The sequence below is a fragment of the Pyxicephalus adspersus genome, chromosome 4 (genome assembly GCF_032062135.1).
Source record: "Pyxicephalus adspersus chromosome 4, UCB_Pads_2.0, whole genome shotgun sequence".
Classification (NCBI taxonomy): domain Eukaryota; kingdom Metazoa; phylum Chordata; class Amphibia; order Anura; family Pyxicephalidae; genus Pyxicephalus; species Pyxicephalus adspersus.
The window spans coordinates 124,390,862-124,417,639 of record NC_092861.1 but is presented as its reverse complement, the minus strand read 5'-3'; the positions used below and the strand labels follow the sequence as shown (position 1 = coordinate 124,417,639).

Sequence of the window (26,778 nt, the reverse complement as noted above, 5' to 3'; positions counted from 1 at the left end):
TACAGAAATAGGAGAGTTTTTGTTAATAGGCTCTAGCTATGAAAATAAAAATTTTGAACCGACCCATTTCATAATCTTATTTTTCATTAAAAGCAGCTGAAATATTTAGGTGGAGATCTCACTAGTTTTCTGTTTTTGCCCAAACACTAGGACTGATATAAATGTCAGAGCTCTGTTTATAAAAGACATAGAAACAGTTTCTCTTGGGATATTGGCATAACAGTTCTGGGACAAAATAATTACTTTAAAATCCATGCTGTTCCTGGAGCCCTGCCATTAGTACGTGTTGTTGCATATTAAAACACAAGAACACTTTAAGGCTCCCCCATATTATTATTATTATACAGGATTTATATAGCGCCAACATATTACAAAGATATTTCCCACTATGTTAGTTGATCTACAGGGGTGTGTGGGGGTGTGTGGGGGGGTGTGTGTGTGTGTGTGTGTGTGTTACCAGAAATCTGGCCAAAGAAGAGTCTGCCAGAACTGCAATACAATCTGTCTTTATTGAATAACCCAGTGCTGCCACCCAAACATATTTCAAGTACAAGGAGATGGAAGGGGAGACATTTGGGCAGGCTTACAGAACATACAATGGAAGCATCTGATGTTGTAGTATTAATCATCATGCAAGGAAGGAGTAGTCCAGGTAGCAATGGTATACAGTAGCACAGTAAAGTATACAGTAGCATAGCCTACATACTTGTTTTAGCTTGGCTTTCATTAGTAGGAAGCTCTATAAAGGTGTCCTGATTGTGAGAAACTACCACATAAAAGTATAACTAGTGAATGGGATCCACCTATAGCACGCAAGTCCCTCTTTACAAAATAAAAGATCAGACAGGTGGTTCTTAACAAAAGGAAAAATGTCCCTTCTGCAATAACACCTCCTATTTGCCTGACCGAGCTGGGAATACATGATAAAAGCTGAGTTGTGTGTGCAGGGTTAGCTTTAATTGCCAGGGAAACTCAACAATCCCAGCTTCCCCTGCACGTTCCAGGGATGAACATCACCCCAGCACGGTCAATCAAATGGCTGATGATCATCTCTGGGCAGAAGGGAAGATGTTTATGCAAGGATAGGCAAGTGCCGCAGCTTTAGTTCCGCTTTAACAATTTGTCCAGCTTTTAATAGAAGTTGGCAAATGTGCAACCTCTGTCCCACATCTAAAGAATATGTACCTTAAGATATTGTCTCAGGGAAGCACTTGAAAAACTTTATATGTTCTTTCACTTTACCTCAATATTTAGTGGAAAGTTTTAGATATACTTAATATTAAATGCAAGAAGAAAACTAAATTATTGTGAGTTTCTAGGCTTTAGATGTAATAGTTGCATTGTTGGGGGCCCTAATTTGCTGTTTTTTGTTTGTTTTTTTGAGCTAGTAACACTTTCTGTCCTTGAATGACAACATTTACTTAACATGCTGTATCTATGATATAGGTACCAGGTACCGGTATACTCCTATCCTCTTCTCCACAACATAGAGGTGGATTCTGTGTGCCATAATAAAAGGAAACAATGCTACCAAATAGGAATGCAGGAGAGCACAGAAAACTACTATGGAAAGATTTTTTTTTTTTTTTTTAACAGAACTGGTATTTTTTTAGTACACAGAGAAATATAAAAATAAGAAACAGTGGACATACCTGGACAGACTCTACAATCCTTTTAAATTTTAATTTAACCCTCTGCTTGGATGTATTTCATTAACCACCCTCACTTTTGCAATACCAAAATTTATTTTGTCCTACCAATAAATCCAATGAGAGCAATAATCTTTCTCCTGAAACACTGTAATTACCATATACAGTTCACATTGCTAAGTAATAATGATTTTTATTGACTACGTTCAAACTCAAATTACAGCTAATTAAAAACAAAAAAACAACAAAAAAAAATGCTTTTAAATAGTTAACCGAAAACATTGTGTACAAACAATGTGTTGAATACACAGATTTATAAAACAATTTTGTTTTTTTACATTTCAATAAATAGAAATATGGGCACCAATAAATAGAGAAATAACATGTGTCACGATTTAAATGTTAAATGCCAGATGTACCTGAACAGAAGGGTGTAAATAAATACCTCCTTCCACTGCCCATGCCACTGAACCCACGTTAGTTCTACATTAGTGGGCGAGAAGAATCATGGCGAAAAACAAAAGTTTCCTCAGAAAACAACTCTTCCAGGAGTGACAATCTCTTGTTTCTCCAGCTGTGTTCGATGTTTTTTAAGCAACCCTTTTCCCCTACTATGTTCTGTAAAGGGCATTGATGGTGGATAGAAAACCAATAAATGCAATGTTTTCAAAATGTTGGTTTTCTGAAGAAGGTTCAGAAAAGGATTCCTCTTCGTTAAAGTGGTGTTTTGGGCATGTATCATGAGATATTTACTCCCTTCTGTACAGGTACATCTGGCATTTCTCATTTACGGACATGCAACTGCCTGCCTGGTCCACAATAGGTTGTGCACTTTCTGTGATGGTGCATAAAGGACATTGCTTTCTAATATAAAAGCCTTTGAAGATATCACAAAGGAGCCAAAGTGAGATGTACCAAAACTTTCAGCAGGCAGGGCTGTTCTAAACACCAGAAACATGACACATGTAGTGTTTTTACACATTTAGACAGTGTGTGTGTGTGTGTGTGTGTGTGTGTGAGAGACAGGTCCTTCTTACAATTTTGTGCTACATCAATGTGTGTTACACTGAATGCTGATATACAATGCATTGAGGCAGCCTAATAATTTTTGTTGTAGTGTGCTACATACAGTATTTTTTTGTAATGCAGCACACTACAATGCACTATATTGCATAAATATTCATGGCAGTGCAGTACAATAGTGCAAATGGAACCTTACACTGAATACAGGACCCACTACAAAGATTATAGGGATTGGAAGGCATCAAAATTAAACTCCAAATCCTTCAAGTTTCAAAACCGCTTCTTCACAAAACATCCAGCAATAATATAACAAAAAAAAAAACAAACAAAACTAAAACAGAGCTTCATATAAACGGACTAGCTTAAAAAATTGTTTGTTAATGACAAATTTGGTGGTTTAAAAGATTTCAGTAGTTGTAAAACACTTACAGGAAATAAAGACTACTACAGAAAAGAACAGATAGTTTGGAAGATGTGAAAGTTTAAACATGGACCAGGATACACAGTATAATACCCCCATATACTACAGTATTATAATTTATAGCTTATGTTACAATATACAAAAAATCCAGAATATGGAGAACAACATTTGTAAGGTTTTTTTCCATCATCAGCACAACAGAAAAAAAAAATGTAAGTAATGCCGGCATTTTTATCAAACACAGGATGTATTTTTTTTTAAAAAAAAAATGATTTTAACTTTTTAAGCGATGATGTGCAAAGCAGCATCAGAAAAATAAAGGACTCTTTTTCAATAGGGGGCACAGTGGCTCGCACTCTGGCCTTCGCAGGGCTGCGTCCAAGGTTCGAAACTCTATCCGGGCACTTTCTGCATTGAGCTTTGCATGTTCCCCTAGTGTTTGTGTGGGTTTTCCTCTCACATCCAAAAAACGTCCAATTAGGTTATTGGCCTAACCCAAAAATGACCTTAGACTGTAGTGATGACTGTGGTAGGGGCATTGTTAGCCTCTTTGAGGGACAGCTAGTGACATAACTATGGACTTTGTACAGTGCTGCATAATATGTCAGCGCTATATAAATACTGGCTAAAAATAATAGTTGCCCTACTCTACATTGAGGCTCTCTAGTTCCTTGATAATAAAATAAAGATAGAAAAGGACTATTGAAAATGAGAGAGTGTGGACCAACCAATCCCATTTAATACTTTAAAGAAGTATTCTTTAAAAGTACTATAGAAAAGAACTATAATTTGCAAATTAAAAGTACAAGCAGGGAAACAATATTAGATGTTGGCAACCACAACTGAGTGAGAAGTGGCGAGTGTACTTAATTGTGCACAGATAGGTACGTTTATGTTATTGCAGAATGAACACCTATTACTTCTACAATAGAGAAAATGCCTGCACATGGGCCAAATAAGAAAGCAGTGGCATTGCCTTATTGTGCACATACCAATGTTTAAAAAAAAGTGGTGTGCTATACAAATGTGCTTATGAGTTCTGAACCAAGAAACATTTACATTGTAGAGATTGATACGAACCCAGAAGGAGAGCCTGGTTATATGGGCTGTCATCTTTGAATGAGTGTGAAATCCGCAGCACAGGCTCCATTTTTTATGAATGAGGTGCAAAACGGAAGAACAGTAAAGACTAAACATTGGAGATCAAACAGTGCATAGTGGTATCCACTCCCCTTTATAAACAACTTTTGTGCATACAAGAGTTCAGTTGAGAAGTTTCAGTGCAGTTATTGAAAACTTCTATTTTCATTGCAGTCTTCATGCTTACAAAGTTTGTTTGCAGACTAAGCACAAAGTGGGATTATTTAGGTGTACAAAGATCACAAGGGTTTCCATGACATTTGTAACATCTCCTTGAAAACATACACATTTACCTTAATTTTTTCTCTAAATGTTCCCCCTAAATGGTTCATTACACTTTTCATTTGAGGCCTCTTCCTATTCTAAGCAGGTTTCCAACAGCATATTATGTAAACTGTAAGATCCAGATGATATCCTCACTTATTTACCAGGGATTGCTCAGCCTTTTTGGAAAAAGCATTCAAGTTGGCAACACTCTTCCCATGTGCGCTCACTACAGACTTTATTAAATATGTAAAGGAAAGCCCATCCATAGGTCCATGTAAATTTGTGGACAACCCCTTTCACTAAAACATTTTTGTGTTTTTTTTGTTTTGTTTTTTAACACACACAACAGGCACCTCCGAAGCTCAACATCACTGAAGCCCACAGGTGAAGATGTCATAAAAAATGCACAGAATAGGAATATAGTTATTTTGAAGGATGTGACCAATAAAAGTGGATTTTTGCTTGTAATAGTACCAATGGACATAAAAAATAGATCCTGGTACCTCTTGTCAAGATTCGTCACCAAACAAAAATTCCAATTCAATGGTCATATACCTCTACGACCTGCTGCATAAATCTGATATTATATAGAGAATAGATTCCCTAAAGAAGGAGGATGGAAAAGCTGCCTGCCACAGTGAGATGAGGAAATTACCTATATACATATATATTTATCTATTTCTCAATATGTGGCAAAACACCTTGAAAACTTTACTTGCTGCAGGTAATACCTTGAATCGGCTTTTCCCATTGGTTACTCAAAGAATTATTAGGTTTTGGAACTCCCCTTTTCCCAAAAAAAAAAAAACACTTAGCCAGCTATTGGCAAAAGAGCAGCTTTAGGTACATTTCCAAGATTTTAGACACATTTTAAAATATCTAGTGCCAGTTTTATTAGTGTAGTTCCACCTTAACGTTCGGTTGGGGTAGTCCGCCTTCTCTAGAACAGTGGTCGACAACCTTTTTGAACCTGCGGACCACTAAAATTTCCAGCTCCGGACCGCACATGGACCCCAGTGTCAGTTAAGGGGGGAGAAACCTCCCCCATAGTGACATCATGATGCCATACCCCATCCACTCTCCCATCGCAGATCTGAGACTGGGATGGGAGAGTAGGTGGGTTGTGTCCAGAGACACCCCACCCACTTCCCTGAGCCAAGGATTTGTACAGGGGACGTGGTCCGCGGTTGGCAACCGCTGCTCTAGAACGCCCTCTGTCCTTTCTTTAGCACTGTGCCATAATAAAAGGAATAAAGATGCCAGACATTAAATGTCAAACTTCCAAACCAGCTAGTTTTGGCATTTGTCAACTATGGGGTACTCACAGAAAAGCCAAAATGCCACTGGGTATTTAAAGTCTATAGTTCCTACTTGAAGATCTCACCTAATTTGCCCTAATTCTTTTATCAATACTTGTAATCCTACAAAATAGAGGAGCTTTTGTGTTCTACACATGTGATTAGAGGTTACAACACAGCATGGAATATAAAAATGACTATTTGATCTCTGTAAACAGCAGGGAAAGTTAGCAACAATGGATGGATTAGATTTAACACTTAGCTTGTAGACTTCTGGGTACTGAGGCGAGGTGAACTTGACTGTGAACTTCCTTCAAAAGCAGGTATACAGGTCACTAGAGTATATAATAATCTGTTTTAACATCTCTCAAACAATATTTTGACAGGTACACATAAAGGCCACTAGTGAAGAACTGAAACGTGATCCTGCCACAAATTTGATGTATACCCATTTTCCTACACTCTAGATAAGAGGCATGCACATTGCAAACCAAGTTCCAATAGTCCTGACATTTAAATCTTTAATTCCTAGAAAATATCTCTGAAAAAAAATGCATACAGTGCTACTTGTGGATAATATACACCCTACTGCAATGCTGTACAAAGATACTAGTTGTGTTTTTCAAACAGCATGTTGTGCTTTTACAAGAGTGGAAAAAAACCAAGGTAACTTCTTACACAACAGGTACAAGTCCTCCCAGATAACCTCTACTCTTGTAATATACTGACAGAACTAAACAGACTTAATGTTTTACAATAAGGTTACGATAATCACAAATAGAGTTAGGAAACAGGCTGCCAATAGGCAACTTGCTCTTGGTTCATGATAATATATTACCAGGCATTCAGGGAAATGTGTAAATTGGGAGAAAAGCCTTTAACTCTTGGCTTACCTGTCATTTAAAGTCATGGTCCCTATATAGTCCAAATCTACACAGTATAACTCTGCTGCAGGGACACCAAAAGAAAATCATATCATTTAGTGTTTTCTATACCAAGCACGAGCTGGTTCTGTAGCTCAGACAGTGATAAGTTCAGGCACTTTAGGATGGTGTTTGGGAGGATACATTTACTAAAAAGAAATATATAAAGCAAACTTGCAATAAATGAACCCTGGTCGCTGCCATTTTCCGGCCTCCTCCAATGCATGTTGCCTGGCCATGGTAGAGAACAGAGAGGCTTCGATATTAACTCATTGGACCATAACTACTAAGCAGATCCAAAAAGTCCTTGTGGGCATACTTTTTTCCCGGGTCACTAACTTTAGAAATTACAGCAGGTTGATTGTAATTACAACCAAGCAGCTGGCATTTTTGTAGAGAAAGTTCATTATGGCTGGCTGTATGTTAAGTTTATTTTATGGTGGATTGTGATTGTAAAAAAAACAAAACAAAAAATCTGCTACAAAAAGTTCAGCAACTACCAGTAAGCTAAAGACCCCTATCTTGGAGCTTTTTGTTAATAAATACATAGATCGACATATGGCCAGTTTGGGCGCCATTTCTGCATGAAAATTACATAACATGACAAACCTGTTATTCCAATATAATGGAGGTACTATACATTTAAATATAAGTATCCATAAATGGATATGTGCGTATTTAAAAGCTTTCTGGAAATCCTGATTAGACATTTATTTTTTAACCATAAGTTAAGACTGCTTCAAGAACAAAAATAAAAACTTAGATAAAACCATAAACATTAACAGACTTCAGGTTAAGCATAGACTCCGGAGTCACAAAGCATACAAAGTCTTTGGAAACATTCTGTGTGACAAAGACATGTACTACTAGCACAAGCTCTCACAACATTAGCAGTGCAAAATGAGAAATCCTTCAGTAAGGCCCAACGCCTGCACCCCTCATCTTAACAGTTTAAACCAGAGTCTTGTAATTGTGACCAGATCTTTATCATTTCTTGAGGCTTCCTGGGATGGACTAAAATTAAATCAGAATAGGCGCAAATGTTATTCCTATGCTTCTCCTCTATATCGAAGGTCTTGAACCCTTTGTGTTTCTCTGGAGCTAGTCCAAGTTTTTCAAGGCACATTCCAGTATATACATCATCGATGGGATAAAGGAGGACCTTAGAAGTGGCGTTATAAAGTCTTAACGCCAAATTGCCAGAGTACAGGAAGCCACCACCCCCAGCATACGGTGGGTAGGAGCCTTCATAAAGGCTCTCAGGAATGTAGTACTTAAGCTTCTTGTCCCTGTGAGGTCCAGCATCTTTGATCACATCCCCGATAAATAGATCTTTGGCTTTTTCTGCCGATAACATCTTCAAGTAATCCAGGATCTGATGGGTATTCACAAAAACGTCATCATCTCCTTTAAAGATGAACTGGACATCTGCACAAGAATGGCTTACCCACTTCAGGAAGAGAACTTCTTTAAGAGTCAAGTTAAAGAAAGTATCCCTATAATTCCAGAGGAGGATATCCTTGTACAATTCACTTTCATATTTAATCAGATTTGAAAGATCTGGGTGATTGTCCTCAGTTGGGGTATCTCCAAGAAGAAACACCCTCACAACGGTCATGTTGTTTACTTTTATTTCCTTCCCCCAGGATTCCCGTATGGCTTGTCTTCTATCAAACTGTGGCGACAGGGACTTAATTGCCAGTAGCAGAAAAGGCTTTTCCTTGCACTTCGTTGGCTGGTCCAAAACCAGGGAATAATTCTTACATCTTAAATAAAAAAGGAAGTCCTTAAATCGGTCTGGCAAGCTGTCAAAGTCTTTTATTTCTGATGGTATATTTGTGTCCATTTCACAGGAGTTCAGCAGACTTGCATTGATAGCCACCATCTCCTCCACTGTAACATTGTTAAGCAAGTTAAGTATTGGATTATACAATCTGTCCAGCTTTTGCTGCTCCCTATTCCAATAAGCATTACTTGCTGCACATTTTTTCCAAAATTTGCCTTGTGGTACAATAACCTGTCCTTTTCCTCCTTTGTCTTGGCTGTCGCTCTTTGAAACCTCGACAATGACGTAGATCAAGAAATTTACCATCATTAAGATCCCCACCAGTTTTAATCTTCTCCTTCCAATACTCATTTCTCATACCTGCAAAGATAGAAAAAAATACAAATGTAAAATACTGTGTTTGTAATGTTTCCATTTAAAGCTAGATAAAAATCTGCTAATGTGTGCCGTTTCCAAGTAGTAAAACATTACATATAGACCAATATCTTATTACAGATTTAAATATGACCTTTAGTTATATATTATTACATAATAAATATTACAGACCTTACGTCCACAAATCTATGCCAGTTCTAGAACAACCAACATCTGTGCTTTATGGGTAAATAATTGTAGTTACATATCACATTGTTTGTAAGCATCCCTGTGCTAAAAACACTGAGACGTAAATGGTTTACCCATAAGGTACACTCCGCATTCTAAAGCTGTCCTGGTGCACATAGAATCTGGTCAATACATTGGACAACCAGTTGGTTAAACCTACATTTACCACATAGTGCAGAGTTTCTCAACTAGGGTTCCTGCAGGGGTTTCTAAGGGTTCCTCGAGCAATGAGCAATTTGTTTGAGGGACAACTACAGTGTTCCCCTCACTCTGTTTTAGCCAGGGGCTCCCTAAACTTTTCAGCAACCAACAGGTTGTTTTTGGGTGGTTTTTGCAAAGTTGGGACATAATACAGGGGCCATCATCACCCAGCTTAAAAAATTCTGGGGGGAATACTGCACCATTGATCTGTAAGGGTGACATTCTTCCCACTGATACTGATCAACATGATAATATACTGTAGGCTGTGGATGTGGAAATTATAGCAGGGTTCCCTGAAGAACTGAAAGTTTTTTTGCAATAGTTACCCATGTAAAAAAGGGTTAAGAAATGCTGCCCTAGTGACTTTCCCCAGAGCATTCCATTTCATGTTAAAAGAGCTAAATACAAACCTATAAAATGAAAAAAATGATATATATATCATGATATTGGGTGAATTATTGATATATATATCAGAATGATATATATATCAGATAGCTACCTTTAAAAGATTTAATCGGCTTCAAAACAGAGGACCAAACCAAGAACAGTGTAAAACACACAAGGAATTCATGACATCAGCACAAGAGCTGTTTGTAGTAATCCAGCACACAGTAAAACTAGCAATAAAATGAAAAGGCTAAAAAAAAAGAGCAAACTAATGATGCTACCTTATGTAAGAGTTACAATATGTGACGTTTTGGCCTTAGATTTGTAGACAAGATAAGAAAATTCAGACTGCAAGGAACTACAACAGGTGACGTGCTTCCTATCAACAATGCAGTAAGCAGGAAAAAAAATGTATAAAGAAGTTTTTGCATTCCTGTTCATAGTCTCATAGTAAACTCTACAGCAAGGGCAATGGAATGACAGCTATGTATTCAGTGACAACAAGAATATTCAAGAAGGGTTGTGAAAGGTTTTCGTTGAATAAAACCTGCCTTTACTAGATGAAGGATCCCGTCACTACAAACTATGGCAGCAGCTAATTTACAGTTATGCAGTTCATTTGTTATGCATGCTTTGCAAACCTCAGACTAAAAAGTATTTTGGTAAGAAAAAGGTGGTGGTAGTGATCTTGCAAAGTTCATACAACATAAGTCCAATAGCAACCCATGCAGAAGAAATGGGATCAGATTTAGAATGCCTCTATTGGTTCCGTGTCACAGAGGAGAGGTATTAGCGGTGTAAAGTGTCCTCATCTGGTTCACTGTCTGGTATTTTAAATTTAGATATCTTTGTAGATATTCTGTACACAGAGTGTACACACAAAAATACTCCCTTCAAAATATTCATATTTTGCCGCTTTGAAGCAATACAAAAAATACCCAGCTGTAATAATACAATGCATAAAAAATAAACAATCACTAAGCTGTATAAAAGGTTCACCCCCTCCTAAAAATTACTTGTAAAGTTAATTACGTAATGGTTTGCACACAGAGCTACCTAAAAAAAAAGCCCCTGACCTGCAATTAATTTTGATTACTTTGGCATAAAAACAGCAATTTCTGCAGCATTGCAGGGCTTAGTAGTGCAACTGAAAACAAACAATCAACTAAGACAACAAGAACTTTTGTGAAAAGGTACTATGAAAAGATAAAGTAGACAACACAAAGGAGAGAAAGATATCAAAAAGTTTCAAAGGCTTTATCAATCCTTAAGAACAAGGTAGCAACTTTTAAATAAGTTATAGGAATTTATGGCAAAGTGTTGTCATTGTATATCACAAGTGCACCCCAAATGTATGGGAGGGTGCAAGGAAAACCACATGAAGTCTCCACCGAGCTTGCCAAATGCAAACCTTGAACATTCGGAGGCCAAATGTAAAAAAAGGGGTTCTGATTAGAAGTAAGCTTTGTAGCTTGTTCAAGCCACTGGGCTAAAGTGGCTTTAACAACGTCGTCAACATTAAAAGAACTAATTTGTCAGGACTAATGCAACGCAAAAACTACTACTGCACAAATTACAAAAAAAAAAAAAAAAAGAAATTATTGCCATGAGCAATTATGCAATAACCTCCCCATTGCCAATCCCAGTTGAAAGCACCAGAAATGGGAACATGCACTACAGAACTAGACCATGGAGCATTGGAAGAAGGTGGTCTGGTTTGATTATTCATATTTCTATGGCCAGGTGTATTTAATTTATGTAAGGAAAGATGGAAGCTGGATGTACTAGTAAAAGAAAGTATGACAGCAGAGGCAGTACTACTAAAGAGTCTACTGCTAATGTTCTGCCGGATCATTATTGGTGCTAACCAGTGGTACAAGGGGTACATCAAAATATTGGGCTGGTGGTTTTAATGCTTTTAAATAATCAGAGTATATCTATTAGTTGTCATTCCTGACCTAATGCTATAGCACAATAGACATTAAATCTGCAGATTGGCCAAGGTAAATGTTTCCAAGATACAATACACAAAGTACAGAAGCGTGCATTGGCTATGCAGTAAAAATCACATTTGTGAATTCTTTTACAAAGCAGGTGGTATGCAAAACACTACATTCAAACAAGTTATGGTCACTTACTTTAGTCACAACCTATCAGCTTGAACAGCCTAGATTTTTTCGGTATCTAAATGCTACCAACTAGTAATATTCTAGTTCATGATTCAAAGGAGATAGGAATAAAAAAATGGCACATAAAGCAAAACTCCAGATAAACAGCTCAATGCAAAATTGAAATATACTTGCCACCAAAGCATTTGTATTTCTATCCAGACGGTAGAGACACCCTAATGACCTTCTCTTTTGGAGTAATGCAAACACAGCAAGGTCATCTCCTGACTGCCAACCTGGACAATGAAGAAGCAGCAACAAATTGCTTTCTCGTTAGCATACAAATACTTGCAGGATACCTGAAGGTTCAAAGAGCTAACGCTCCATTCACCAAAGTGCTGTACAGGTGTTTCAACAGGCAGAAATTCTGCTGAATATAAAAATGCAATATATAAACAAAGAAAGTGTTTTTTGTATAATTCAGCTATAATAAGCACTGTATTTGCATTAAATGATTACAAAAAAAGCTAAAGGCGGAAATACAAGAGCCAAAACTACCTCAAAAATAAAATCTGGTTTGTCAAGATAAACAAGAAATCCTAACATGTTAAAATGTGAAACAATTCTGAAGCAATTATGCCCTTACTAGTTTATAAGAGGGGAACCTAATCACTTTTATGAGCTTCTTGCACTATAGGGAGAGAAAAAAAGGAAGAAATATTTGAAGAGCAGAAATTTTTAACTTAGGGGGAAAAAGTGACAGTTTTGGGGAAACAAAATTGAGCTGAAGGTATCTTGTGACTGTGGCAAAACTTTAACAAAATCTAAGCAGATGGCAACTTTTTCCAAACTCCTAAATCTAAACACGCAAGACAAAAAATCAAAACCACATTTGGTTTCATATAACCCCAACTGCATCCAGTAAAAACTTACCCAGTGCTAGCCAGGGTTCCCTTACACCAGCATATACACATAATGCAGTAATGCATGCAATGGATCAATAGATAAATAAAATAAGATGCTTCAGACACTTTAAAAAGAGACAGTGATTGGATGTCAAAAGCTGAAATAAAATTCACTGGTCTATTACAATGTTGGGCAGCCTTTCTGGTAAAAATGAGGTATAAAATGAAGTCACCACACAAACTTTCCTGTAATAACAGAGATGCGAAGAAAAAACATCTCCACCCATCCCCACCCTGCTAGATCATTTTGGATCCATCCCCATATTCACAGCTCAACAAATGCTTTTTTTACACATTATAATACCCAGTGCTATGCTTGTACTTCCACGAAGAGAGAAGATCAATTTTTTAGGGTAGTTACAAAATCTTACATGTGACCTTGCCTGTGTCAGTTTAGTAAATGGGTAATAAGTCACCTTTTTAATATTAATGTTCAATTGAAACCTCAGCAGTCAACGTCAACGGAGATAACAAAAAAATTCATGTTGTGTAGTCACTCAGAATGATGTATAGGGCTGTTGTCTACGTCACATTGCCATGATTTGGTCGTTTCACTAAATATTTTTAGCACAAGAAAAAAAAAATTCAAAAATATGCAGTTAGGGTAATTGGCTTCCCCCCAAAAAATTGACCTTAGAATGTATGACATATGACTATGGTAGGGATATTAGATTGTGAGCCCCTTTGAGGGACAGTTAGTGATTTGTCTATGGACTTTGTTTGAACCCTTTTACTATAAATAGGAAGCATTTACCTTGTACTCCCGAACTACTCCTACATTGAGGAACTAGGCTGTTGTTAATGTTGTCAGGGTGATTTGCTCTGTATTCCTGCTATGATTTAGCTACTCTGGACTTAAAAGTTGCAGACCACCAGGCATTGAGCATTTACAGAAGTAGACCAGCCTCTTCATTTTCTCCTCTTTCTAGGTTTCTGTCATAAAACTGAGCTGTGTGTGTAAAGTCCACTTTGGTTATCAGAATACCCAGCATTTCAGGATTCCTCTGCACAAGCCGGGAATGGACAAATTTAATAATCAAGATGGCCAAAGATAGTCAACCGGAAGGGAAGAAAGCAGAAGATGGTGGCAGCCTGCAAATGAACGGGGGAAGTTGAGCAATGCGGGTTTAGTCCTGCTTTAAAACAAGTCACATCTTGCTAGAACATACATGAGAACCTCAAATATGTATTCATGACCACAGGGATGAGATATTTCTCCATAGATTTCATCTTTATTTAAACATCATGCTTTAAAGTAGAACTAAATCCTAAAAATACAAAATCTAAGAGCAGGCAAGTTATATATTGCAGAGGGGACATGCCATGTCTCTTCTTTAATAGAACATAACCTTCTCTAGAATGTACACTGAGCGATGCATGGTCGGCCTATCTTGGTGCCCGGGAACGAATGTCTGTGTACATCAAATAAATTAGGACCATCCAGTCAAGATGAATATAGATAGTGAACTCAGAAAAGGACTGGCCAAAAATGTCAGTGCTGGCAGCACTAGGTAAGCAACCTGGCTCCCTGATGGCTTTGCAGAAGCGGGTAGGAGCCAGGTCCTTTATGTGGAGACCGCATAAATGGCAGCTAACAAGGACAGCTCCTTTCCTAGCAACCTCCTGCCGTGATTTCCAATTCTGATAATAGCTGCAGCTTTCAAGCTATTACCTTAATTAAAGTATTTCTATCCCAATAATTTTTTGGAAAGAGTATGGAATAGTTAGAGCGTGTCAGTTTTACTTGTCTGTGGCCAAGTTTAGAAGATTTCCCCCTAACGCCGGCTGCACATATCTCCGACTGTGTTAATTGATTTGGCATCCAGTTTTCACTATAGAAAACCTCTTTTGATGCATTTTCTTTCTTTTAAATCGTCCAAGCAGCCTTGAAACAAAAACGCCAAAACAACGTGTTCCCTTATTTTACTTCACCTTTATGTCTAGTTTCTAGCAATGCTCTCCAAAGCCTCCAGGCTTTCAGAAAATCTTACTTGTCTGTGAAAAATTCTGCTCCAGGAGTTGGGTGTTGGTTGTCCTGTTTGCTGCAGGGCAGGACGACTCCTACTAATAGCACCCTATCATTTGTTTACAGCAAATATGACAATATTGTTCCGGGAACAAGGATCCAATCCTGAGAACAGGCTTTAGGTTCAGATTCAATATAAGCAATGAATATAGCCCAAATGTAATTTTTTAAGTTTACATCACTTATATTTTTTGTCTTGTTTATTACTGAATGACTAAAAAAAATTTGGAATAAAACATTGAAACGGCCAGTAGAAAGCAGTATTCACTCTTCAATATTAATAGGCCTTTTATTAACATCTCTACTATAGTGAGAATTCATTTAATTACAGCAATGCAAAAAGCAGCAATGACATGCAAAGTGCAGTGACCCACCGGCATGAAATATTCTGCAGAACATTTAATCATACATACATGTGAAATAATATATATATATATATATATATATATATATATATATATATATATATANAATTATTCTGCTTACAGCAGGAAATTAGGCCTGGCTTAGATAATATCTAAATCTGTGTGTTTCTACCAATTAGAAATAACACAGGATGCAAAAATCACCCAGTAAGAATCAATATACATAGCAGTTATTCCTGACAGCGTTCATAACATATACAAATGATTACATGTGATCTGGAAATTCCTTTTAAAATGAACCAAAGTTACCAATATTTTTACTTTCTCAGACAAGCATGAAACTGAATGTGCCTACACATGTAGATTTCATTCTAGTATTGCTTCTGGGGTTGTATCATTGCATTATAAAAACATTTTGACTTTCACCGGAAGCAATAGATCTCTGAAACTTCTCCACATCCTAAAGCATGCACCTGTCTGCATGCAAAGTGCAGGTACTTTGAGAATCCACGAATAAGCACACACTGATTAGTCTAAACATTAAGACTACAAGCTGAATATTATTAAGTTTACCTCTGTGCCACCAAACGTTCGGACTAGTTACGGCATGGACGCCATGGACTTTGAAGGTGTCCTATGGTATTTGGAACTAAGATGTTGCCTACAGAACCTGTAAGTCACAAAGCCTCTGCCTACAAGCCTTCTTATAGGGAATCTGGCTGCCACGTCTTCCCCAGGAAAATTATATACATGCTATAATGCAACATGTGTGTCAATATCTTTCTTTAATAGTTAACATGTTTTTCCCCATTTACTGTAGTTCTAGAAGCTCTTTTGTGAGATGAGACCAAAAAAGAATAGAAGAACTAAGCTCCCCCACGCACACATCAACGAGCCCTGGGCATACACATCGGGAAGACCGGACATTTTAAATAGGCTCTGACCCAGTCCTCCAGCCACCACAATTTAGACCTTATGATTGCCTTTTGTGCCTCCAGCAAAAATGACAATTTACTTGCTGCCATATATATATATATATATTTCACCCTATGACCATAACAGGTGCCATTATAAAAGGATAACCAATGTTTTTCACCTGTCAGCAATTGTAATGTTGTGGGAGGCTGTGTGTTTATACAACAGATGCCCACATTTCTTGAAACAAACCATGAGCAAAACCTGCGAAGACTCGGAAGCCTTTCTAAGAAATATAAATCAGTCAATAAACCTTTTGTCTTATCTTTAAGTGTCTTACTGGACATCTTCATGATAACTGACCACCATACCAAGCATTTCCAAATTCTAAAAGATTCCACATTTTAAAGTAAAATTTATGTGCCAACTATAGCTTGGAGTTCATACAGATTTTTATATATATTATAAATATTTTTGTTGACATATTACATCTATACTTTATTTTACCTGCTGCCAAATTATATAAATAATGTAATTAAATCTTGATGGAAAAAGGACTAGCATAGTTACATTTAACCAATGACCCTAATAAGACGACTATGAATGGTGAAAGAAGGACAATATACCGTATTTTTCGGACCATAAGATGCACTTTTTTTCCTCCTAAAGTGGGGGGAAAATCAGGGTGCGTCTTATGGTCCGAATGCAGAGGTACAGGGGCATTCGTGAAAGATCCTTTCCAACGACAAAAATTGCAAGTGTGTACGCAGCTTTACACTCAAAAAAAGTTTCCAAGCAAAGTTTTACTTCACTTTTTCCAGAGCTCATGATTCCTGATAAGCACCAAGCTAATAATTAACCAAGATATCAGTGGAACTGGAGGTTAAGTGAAATCAACTTACTGAATAATATTCTACCTTTCTATATTCTTTTGACTACTGTGCAATGATCTTTGTACTACTTTGTACACCTATAAGTAATAAATATTCTGGAAAAAAATAGATCATAATAAGACTCCTTATAGCTATCTTTCTGGTAGGTGACTTTGCTAATGCAGCTGAATAATCATTAGTATCAGAAAAACTTCAAGGTTTTGCCAAATGCCCCCCACCGGCCAGTATGTGAATCCTGAAAAGGCTACTGATGTATAGGCTGGCAGGGGGGCACCAGGGCATAAAACAACCTACTAGCAGTCATGGCGCACCACTTTTCTAAACCGACCGATATACTGACCTATTTAGTTTTTTTACACAGAATAAGTCTGTCGTTTATGAAGTGCTTGGGTCAGACCCATCCACCAAGTACCTGCACAAGAATTAGAAAAGTAAATGGCAAAAGAAAAAAAAAAATATATGTTCTATACTTTACATACATTAAAATATGTGGAAATTTACTTACAGCCCACCATAAGCACAGTGCATTAGTATACAGGCCCTGTAAAAGTGAATGATATCACAGGTGGTCCGAAGTTCACCACTAAAAATATATTAAATGTAGAAAGCTTGGCACAACAGATAGGGTAAATAAACTTCTATAACTATTTAGTTTCAAAATGCATTTTAGCTAGGTAGGCTGCAATTTTTTTTCCTCCTGCAAAGTCATACATTTGATGCAATAACAGAATATAACCTGTTCTTCCTGTCTGTGTCCCTTGCACTGTACTGAAATCTCAGTTTTAGCACTCTTCTCTACAATATAAAACACATAACACTGCCTTACTTTGGATATTACAGGTTGACATTCAAAAATCCAGCCATCGATAATCTGGTTCTTTCAGATTTCCGGCATGGATTTCAGAGCGCACTTTCAGATTTTCTGGAGGTGCCTTTTATGTTTTGATGGCGCTGTACTCCAGAATCAGCTGTTGCTTGCACATGCTTTCCTGCTCATTCCTTATAAATTATTTGCTGCTTTATAGCCCCATTATGGATTCAGCATCAAGGACTGCACAGGTAGTCATTTTCTGTTGATATATACACCATATATAACCGTAAAAAAATCCACAAAGTTTTTGAAAATCAGGCACTCCTCATGTCCCAAGACTGCCGTATTTTTGAATGTCAACCAGTAGCAGAATAGAAAGCTACTTTTTCATTGATAAAGTGCAGTGATTGTGGTTGTGTTGTCGCCAAGGGCCAGCAATGTTATAAAGGATCACCTGCCAAATAACAAAGAAAAAAAAATCTGCCTGAAATAAAGAAAAAAAAAAAAAAAGCAGCCACCACACGGCTTGGTAAGTTGCAACATAATATATTGAATTGGGATATCAATTAAATTGGGGACATGGGGTGCAATGCTTTCAGTTTTAGATGTGTATAGCATGCAGCAGTATGAAGAACTATTCTAAAGCACTGCAGAAAAGAAGCAAAGCCTGGGCATGCAACAAGCAAATGACTGATCACAAATTAACAACACACAGACACAGGTTTAAAAAAAATAACAAAAACTTCACACACTGATAAGATTATTGAAATAATTTTCTTTTACATGAATATCTAAAATTAGCACTGCAGAGACTATCCATCCCATAGAGAAATCCGTCTTTAAAACACCGGAACAGACAAAACGTATGCACGTAACTGGCACGACAGGTGAATGAGACATTAGTGTGTTTCCAAGGAGGGGCCCCGCAACTATTAGTCACCTCCCCAGGGTTAGCCAAGGCTTTTGTCTGACACATCACTGCAATGAGCCATAAGCAAGAAAAGACCAGAAGAAAACGGGAAAGATTTGCTGGAGGCCTTATAAAGTTTTCACACCAATCCAAAGCTCTTGAAAAACTGGATTAGAGAATAGAAACTGTCACCAACTAATTATACATCACACGTAAATATTGGTGTAGGACAATAGCAGATGATCCTCTTGTTGTGCGAGCACCCTGCTATAAACATCAATTCTAAACTCCAGATGGGAGACTCAATCATTCCCCAGAGAAGAAAGCCGAGGAGACATTATTCATGATTACCAAACACCCTGCTAATGAAACCTTCATGTCATAGCCAGCAGCAGTTTTAAGAAAAAGGGACACAAATCAACTAGAAAGCCTGCAAATATACACAAGTTGATCGGATTTAACCTATTTTCTGAAGGCCAAGAAATCTAAAACAAAACAATTATATCAGACCCAACGTGATACAAAAATAATGATAACTCATTACAGTTGCTTGATCTAGGTGCTTAAATGTGCGTTTGCTGAATCCATCTAGCTAATCATACACCAATTCAAAGAGTACAAGGTGGTCTTAGTTTGTCACACACATGTAAATATTGTTGCTGTATGCAGCACAGCAAATTTTGCAAGCATATGATATGCTTCTTTGTGTGCAATCCATGCGCTGTTATACGCACACTCCAGAGTAAATGACACATTTTGTGTAAGAGTTACTACCAGTCATCAAAAATAAAAAGGTAGATACACGAAGGGTAATATATCCATAACATATTTTAGCCATGTGTGTAGTTGCTGAAAAACCAGATGGCATGCTGGCTTCTTATATCTTCCAGAGTTTCCAGTGTCCACAAATTCACATCAGAATTTCCAGTTCAGCTAGTTACAGATAACCGAGTTTTGCTACATCAATGGATTCTTTGTAATTTATTGGCCACCTCCAAATTTTGCAAACATGGTAATAGCAAATTCTAACCTAATTCTGCTTCTTAAAGCTGAGGCCCAGTCTTATCCAGCAGCAACACTTGGGGGGTGCTGGCTGCACCAAACGACACTAGAAAGGGCGTGATACCAGGGCCAAAACAGAGACTGGCTACATTACATCCACCTACTATAGGCAGAGGCTCGGCACCACCTTATGCAATTTCACAGCTAGACATTCTGTGGAAACTCGTTTTTCTTCAAGCCTTTTGCCTGTGACATTAACCACCAACTGTATGAAGGCAGTGAATATAAAAAGGTTGCAGAGGGGGATACAGGAGGTCCAGCAGCAACAATTTATTGATGATCCCTGCTGGTAGAAGCTTGTCCTCCTAATCTTGTAGGACCACCTGTGCAACGTTCTTTTCTTTACCTTGCTGTTGCCACGTACCGGCATGAGAATCCACTGAATGCAGACATATCCATGTTGGGGATATACTGCAGCTCAATTAAGAGAGAAGCCGTGCTGCTATGCCAATAAGTGACCTACCAACCAAGAAAACCTACTCCTCTCCGATCAAAGCACCATAGCATGGCAGAAGGGACCTGGAGGCATGGCAAGCGTGACCTTTGGTGGGAGAGGACAGTAACCGTGAAAGGGAGGTGCAGTATTCGGTGATACCAACCCTAACCTTAGTGATGCCACTGGCCTAACCAACAGTGCTGCACAATAGCACAGGCTCTTCCCCTGTACAAAAGCTGCCAAGTTATAACGCTTGAGTTACTATTTATAATATCAGCATTGCTCAGAAAATGCATGAATGCAAACAATAGCTCCAGCATCGCTATGTATGAAAGCATTCACTGCAATATTTTCTGTGATCCTGGCTGCATTGGCACTGGTAAAGCAAGTCAATGGGAATGCAAAATTAGGTTCATCAAACGGTCATTATATTTTTTTTGTTTAGCGTTATCAATAATCATTCCTTTGTTTTGGTTGGCCCAGGCTTTGCTCTACCATCAGAAAAAAATTGTGCCTAATATATAGTAAAAATAGAAAAATATATAGGCATGGAGTTTAACAAGCATTTTAATGGTTACAAACCCAAACTTTAAGTTCAGGTTGGTCTGCAATGACAGGGAGGGGAGAGGCTTAAGTGAGGTTTTACAGATCCTGGAGTTGGGCTTTAAAGTAAATCAGTGCTTTCCCTATTGAAGGGCAAAGTCCCTAATTCACTGACCCCCACCACCTCACTTCCCCTCCAGTTTAGTTCAGGCACTGGAAGAAAGACATACCCAGAACTTTCAGCTATGGAAGAGCACGAAACTCATTGCCCCTTCTCCAAAATAACCGCAGCCTACCTCCAAACTAGCTTTGTCCGACTGAAGCCCTAAACATAAGCATCCAACAGCACTCATATATCATATTTCCCCGAAGAGTGTAAATTTCAGCTGTCAACAACAAGATTTTCACGAGTAATTGAGAAGATGCCTGGACCGATATTTCCCTGCGCAAATATCAATATACAAATATATACACACACACATACATAGTCACAGTTCTGCATGTAGCCCACTGTTCACTACGTCTGCCACTATATAATCTAGATGTCTCTGATTTTTATCAGACCACAATATTATAGATAATATGTACATAGCACCCTACACTCCCTTGTAAAGGAGCCAGGCAATCTGACAAAGTACACTTTGGCAAGTGACAGGGTTTACCACAGAAAAAACAAGGCAGAGCTTAGCATTCAATTTTGCAAATTGTGTTCTACAGTCCAACCATTTCATTATTCTCACATAAATTACTGGCTAGACAAGACATGCCACCAGTCAGCTTATAAAAGGTACATAGAATTAGCAAATGTCTATCAACACATGCTTGTGGTTTGAAAATGATATTTTATTTGAATGAACGCCAGAAAAATCAGACGGGCAGGCTACACTTTCTAGTACTTTTGTAGTCACCTGTGATGGAGAAACTTGAAGCCAGCATCGCAGACCTTCCTCCCTCTGCCAAGTAGCCTGGTCTCCAGTTCCAAGCAGATTTCAGAAATACATCAGCTATTCACACCTCTTGGAATGGTGGGGTGAAAATGTGTGTGAGTAAAGGTCAACAAAAACCGAGTAAAGGTCAACAAGAACTGCAACATACAATGAAAATACCAAGAGAGATTGAAGAATGTAACAATGTCAAACATCACCATGAAACTTGTAGGAGCATAAAGGGGCATCACCTACTCCTGAAAAATACTTTATAAATACCTATGCCTGGGTTAAGTGCCCTCAAATTAATAAGGGTTTGTTAACAATATGGCCCTTCTTGGTAGTTTTTCAAAAGTCAGCGGGTTTAGACCCCATTCAAGTAACTTTTAATTGCTCACTCAAAGTTTATGAAGCTCAGTTTAGTTGACATAGAAGATCTGACCTTAGCTGCCTTTTGTATTTTAGGGCTTCTCCCATTCATGGGCAGGGATGGTGCCTATAGAATCAGAGTACATTGGATTCTCTTTTACATTCAATGCACAAAAAAATCCTAAAAGGTTTATACACACCAAGCACCCCCTTATGTGGTTGCAGGCTCAGAAGAGCATGAAAACTCCAAAACGAGCAGGTTAATTGCAACTGCAGAACAGCGATGGCCTCCTCTAGGGTTTACTTTCTGGAAGTTTTCTTTGCAACCCAGGGTGTGCAGTAAACCCTCACGGATACACATGGGGCAGTACTCCAAGACTAGAGATTTAAACCTATCCAAGTGTATGGACTTACTGTGAAACATGGTCAAGGTTTCATATTTTGGCCCACAGAAGGTAAACCACAAGAAAGGTCCAAAGGCCTGAGTTAGGTAAGAAGTTGTATGAAGGTCTTCCAGGTTAGTTTATTTTATATGAACTAGGAAGAGTGGACTAATAAACATGAACTCATCCGATAACTGTGGCCATAATTTTATCATCTAAGCATTCGATATAAAGGTAAAAATCAGGTAAGCATGGATATGGTATTTTTTTTTATCAACAAAGAATAATTTCCTAAGAAACTTATATAAGCTCTTCCTCGAGTGGCTTCTCCCCCAAACTCATAAAATCATAATTCTGGCCATCTAAATTCTAAAATGCAACTGATTTCTAAAATGCAACTGCATATTTCTAAAATGTAAAAACAACCAACACAAAAAAAATCATCCTATTAGAATTGTTTGTATCAAATTACCAATTGATTTTGAAATCACATGCTACATGAAACGTTCCGTAGCGCGATTAAATGATGGGTCCCCGACAACCATGCAATGGTAAAATTGAATTGCACATAAGAAGCTATGCAAGGAAATGAAGCAATTCTCTCTACTCCTTCATAGACCAGAATGTGTGCTACAGCACCATATTGAAGTGCGTCAGAACGCCCAACCAAATTTATCCCACTTTTACTTACTGCACTGGTGTGAACGGTGTCATACTTTGTATTCTATAAAGCTGGGTGGAAATAAGCTGTAAGCGGGTGTCCTTTATTGTAACCTAAGTTTTCAGTATCCACTGAGTAGTTACTAAAAAGTGCCAGGTGGTGCACCCAGCTAAAAGGAGCTGGGGAGAACACCGATACAAGTTGTTGTATGATATTGTGGCTGTGTATATAGTATTTTGTTTTGTTCTGGTGTTGCAACTAAGTTGGGCAACAGAGCCCATTGTTGCTGGTGTGAATGTGCCCCAAACATTCACCTAGAAAATCAGAAGAACAGCTTAACGTTGCGTTCTGTCATTGCCAGCAATATCACAACAACCAGGCTGTATATAGTTAACCGGAGCACATGTTATCAGCCCATCTTCAGTTATTTTGGCCAATGAGCGGTTCTCTTATATAAGCGTGTCACTGGGAGTGACTGCAATACAAACATCACAAGCTGGAAAATGACAGATTGCTATGTTTATATATTTTTAGGACATCTGATGGATACAGAGCCCCTTTAGAGGAGATTTAAAGTCTTACAGGCCTCAGAAATACCTGGCAGAAAAGGGAACCCCACCAGTTACACACAGATATGAGGAAGCCTGTTAACTTCTCTACAGGAAGTTGCTGAATTCATGTTTTTTCTGTTACCTTTAGATATGTACACATTTGGTTTTTACATAATTATGTTCCTTTTGCCACGGGCTGAGCTCGGCTTAGACAATGCACAATGTTTGGAAGCCTACAGAGAATAAGAAAATGTAACCTATATTGACAGCACATCCCATCGGCAAACAAAACCTTGCACAAAAATAACCATGACCAGCATATAAGGGAAACAGGTGGTGAGTAAAGACTCCAAAAAAAACAAGTAGACATTTCCTAATTACACACCTGGATACAAATTACCTACACAGTCATTATTACCAGAAACATTTCTGAGTCTCGGCACCTCCCAATCTGCCGTCACGGTAAACACAATAAGCTCCGTCAGATTTGTGGTGTGCTCCATGTGGGCTCAGCCTCATGCTGTAGATGTGATATCACTTGCCGATCACATGGGTGAAAAACAAAAACAGAGCCAATTGTTATAATCTGCAGAATGAACTGGGATAAAAATCCCAAAAATTGCACCGACCACCAACCCAAGGGGCCCTGTCACACCAATTCCAGCACCGGCGGGGTTATATTGTATTATCCAATGAGCAATGTTTAGGGAAGGATTTACACATGATCCTTAACAAAAACATCCGGCTTTCTGCAGCTTTTCAGAAGTCTCTGATTCCCAGTATGCTGGGCTGTGTGAACAATCCGGCTCCTCTGTGGTCAGACATTGATTACCAATAAACTGGTCCGATACTAATCAATAGAAATGAAAGGTCTGAAACTCAGAGCTGCAGGGAAAGCTGACACACAGACCACCTGAACTCGGCAACCAGAGGTGAAACACGCAGCTTTCACCAATCATTAACTCCGCTGCTGACGGACATGCAAAGCACAGGTCACACTTATAAAGATGTCGGGCACATATACAGAGGGGCAGCAAATATTATCAGAGTATCAAAACTGTCCAACCATTCCAGGTTTTCAAGGGTTTAAAAAAAACTTTCCCTGGCTATATCTATTTTCTAAAAAATCTCAGATCAACATTTGAAATTTGTAAAGAGGGAAAAAAAAAAAAAAAAAAAAAGATCACAGGTCACTTTTTTGGTATATAGTCTACCATGGCCCTCCAGGGCAATGTATGACCCCAGGTAAGTGACCCTGGAGGGGAGGGGTTGACACTACTTTTTATTAGATCACATGATCATTTAAAAAGCAAAAGTATTTAAAAAAAAAAATTGTATATAGTATACCAGGGTCTAAGTTTTGAGTTTAACCCCATCTAAATAGAAGCATGCCTGGAAATGTAAGGTACACAAACCTACAAAGGGTAATGTACAAACACAAAAACTTAGAAAAGAGATCTGCCCCATCCGCAAGGGCAGGATGCCCTATCCGCAAGGGACAGCCATTACTAGGGGGGAGGGGTACAGGCAGGGGACCGCCATGACTGGGGGGGGCATAGAAGCAGGGGACAGCCCTGGCAGAGGGGACAGTCATGACTAGGGGGGGACAGATGGTAATAGGGAGAGGCCACCCTGTTGCTGGCAGAGCCGCAGTACACATCCAGGCTGCTGTTACCTTGTCTGCTCGGTTGGGCGGGACGGCTGTTTCGGAGTGAGTCTTCCCAGGGTCTGATCATCCTCTCTGCTGCCTCATCGCCCCGTAGCTGCAATGCATTACCTGAGGAAAGCCCCTCGTCCTGCGGCCACACTCCCACAACCCAAACCCGGTGCAACAACACAGCTGGAAGACCCCCTGAGTAGTCCTAGCGAGTAATTCGGTACCGAAAGCCCTGAGCGCTGTCCCGGTCTCCCGGCTAAGTTGAGAAGCTCCGACCAGCACAGCCACTCCGCTCTACTGATTACCTTCCCAGCGCACAGACTGTCAGCAAGGGGCGGGACCGGACTATTATAGCTCCTCCCTATTGGAGGGTCTCAGGGGAAGAAGGCGGGGCGTGCAGATGAGGACCGGTGGAGCAGAGCGCAGGCGTTTCCTGTGCTGGGTGCTGGAGAGTTCCTGGGGTGGGGGAAGTACCGGGAGTCTGTGACACTATACACAGCATAATATTGGGGGGTCTGTGACACTATATACAGCGTAATATTGGGGGGTCTGTGACTACAACACAAAGCATAATATTGGGGGGGTCTGTGACACTACACACAGCATAATATTGGGGGTCTGTGACACTATATACAGCATAATATTGGGGGTCTGTGACACTACACACAGCATGGGGGGGGGGGGGGGTCTGTGACTTGTCTGCATCCCCTGCCAAAATTTCGGGCATTGGAGAAGGTAGCAACCCTGGGCAATTGTCCAATTTGCCCCCAAACTGGCCCTGGCTGTATGAAACTACAGAGTAAAGTGTAGTCTGCAGCACTGACTGTCCACTGCCTAGGAGGGAGAAGACCCTCTATAGGTCAGGGGTCCAGAAATTTATTATGTTATTATTGTTATCCACCCTCTATATAATTGTATTTGCAGAGAAACAAGTAGACGCGATCATAGATCTGGGAGGTACAAATGAGCTTTTTTCTGTTCTTCATTTGTGGTCTGTATGGGCTGCTTGTCAGGCAAGCCTGTGCGCTTTGCAATAATACATTTTATGCTAAAAAGTTTCTCTTTCCCTTTGCAAGGCAAAATGTCATATATAAGATATAGGTATTTATCTTGAAGGCACACAATCACCAAAGCCCCCTTTGTGCCATAACATTTTTTGGGCCCTCAACTAATTCCCATATGCAAGTGTGTAATTGGTGTGGATTGAATGGATACAGGTAAAAAGTTGCTTTGTAAAGCCTTTATAGATAATATCTGTCTAAATAGTGTCACTGATTTTATTGTAATGATGGTTGGGGGTCATTTTGTAATGATGAAAGGGAAGTCACTTTTGTAACATTGGGCCTAATTTATTAAAGCTCTTCAAGGCTGGAGAGGATACTATTTCATCAGTAAAGCTGGGTGATTCAGCAAACCTGGAATGGATTTCTTCCATCATTTGCTATTTGCTAACAAATGTTTTGAATCCTGGACTAAATTAATTCCAGGTTTGCTGGATC

At 38.8% G+C, this 26,778-nt stretch overlaps 1 protein-coding gene across 5 annotated transcripts; it reads right to left on the bottom strand.

Moving 5' to 3' along the window:
- Positions 1–490: 490 nt before the first annotated feature.
- B3GNT2 (UDP-GlcNAc:betaGal beta-1,3-N-acetylglucosaminyltransferase 2) lies at positions 491–25,596 on the bottom strand. 5 transcript variants are annotated; one of them, XM_072409538.1, is made up of 3 exons: positions 25,298–25,596; positions 24,008–24,159; positions 491–8,867 (listed from the first exon to the last, which is right to left on the bottom strand). In XM_072409538.1, exon 3 carries the CDS (start codon positions 8,856–8,858, stop codon positions 7,665–7,667), a length of 1,194 nt encoding a protein of 397 aa, XP_072265639.1. In that variant the 5' UTR covers positions 8,859–8,867; positions 24,008–24,159; positions 25,298–25,596; the 3' UTR covers positions 491–7,664. The 5 variants fall into 5 exon arrangements, with proteins under 5 accessions (XP_072265639.1, XP_072265640.1, XP_072265641.1 ...); XM_072409539.1 differs by having other exon boundaries at positions 24,027–24,159; XM_072409540.1 differs by having other exon boundaries at positions 24,041–24,159.
- Positions 25,597–26,778: the final 1,182 nt, after the last annotated feature.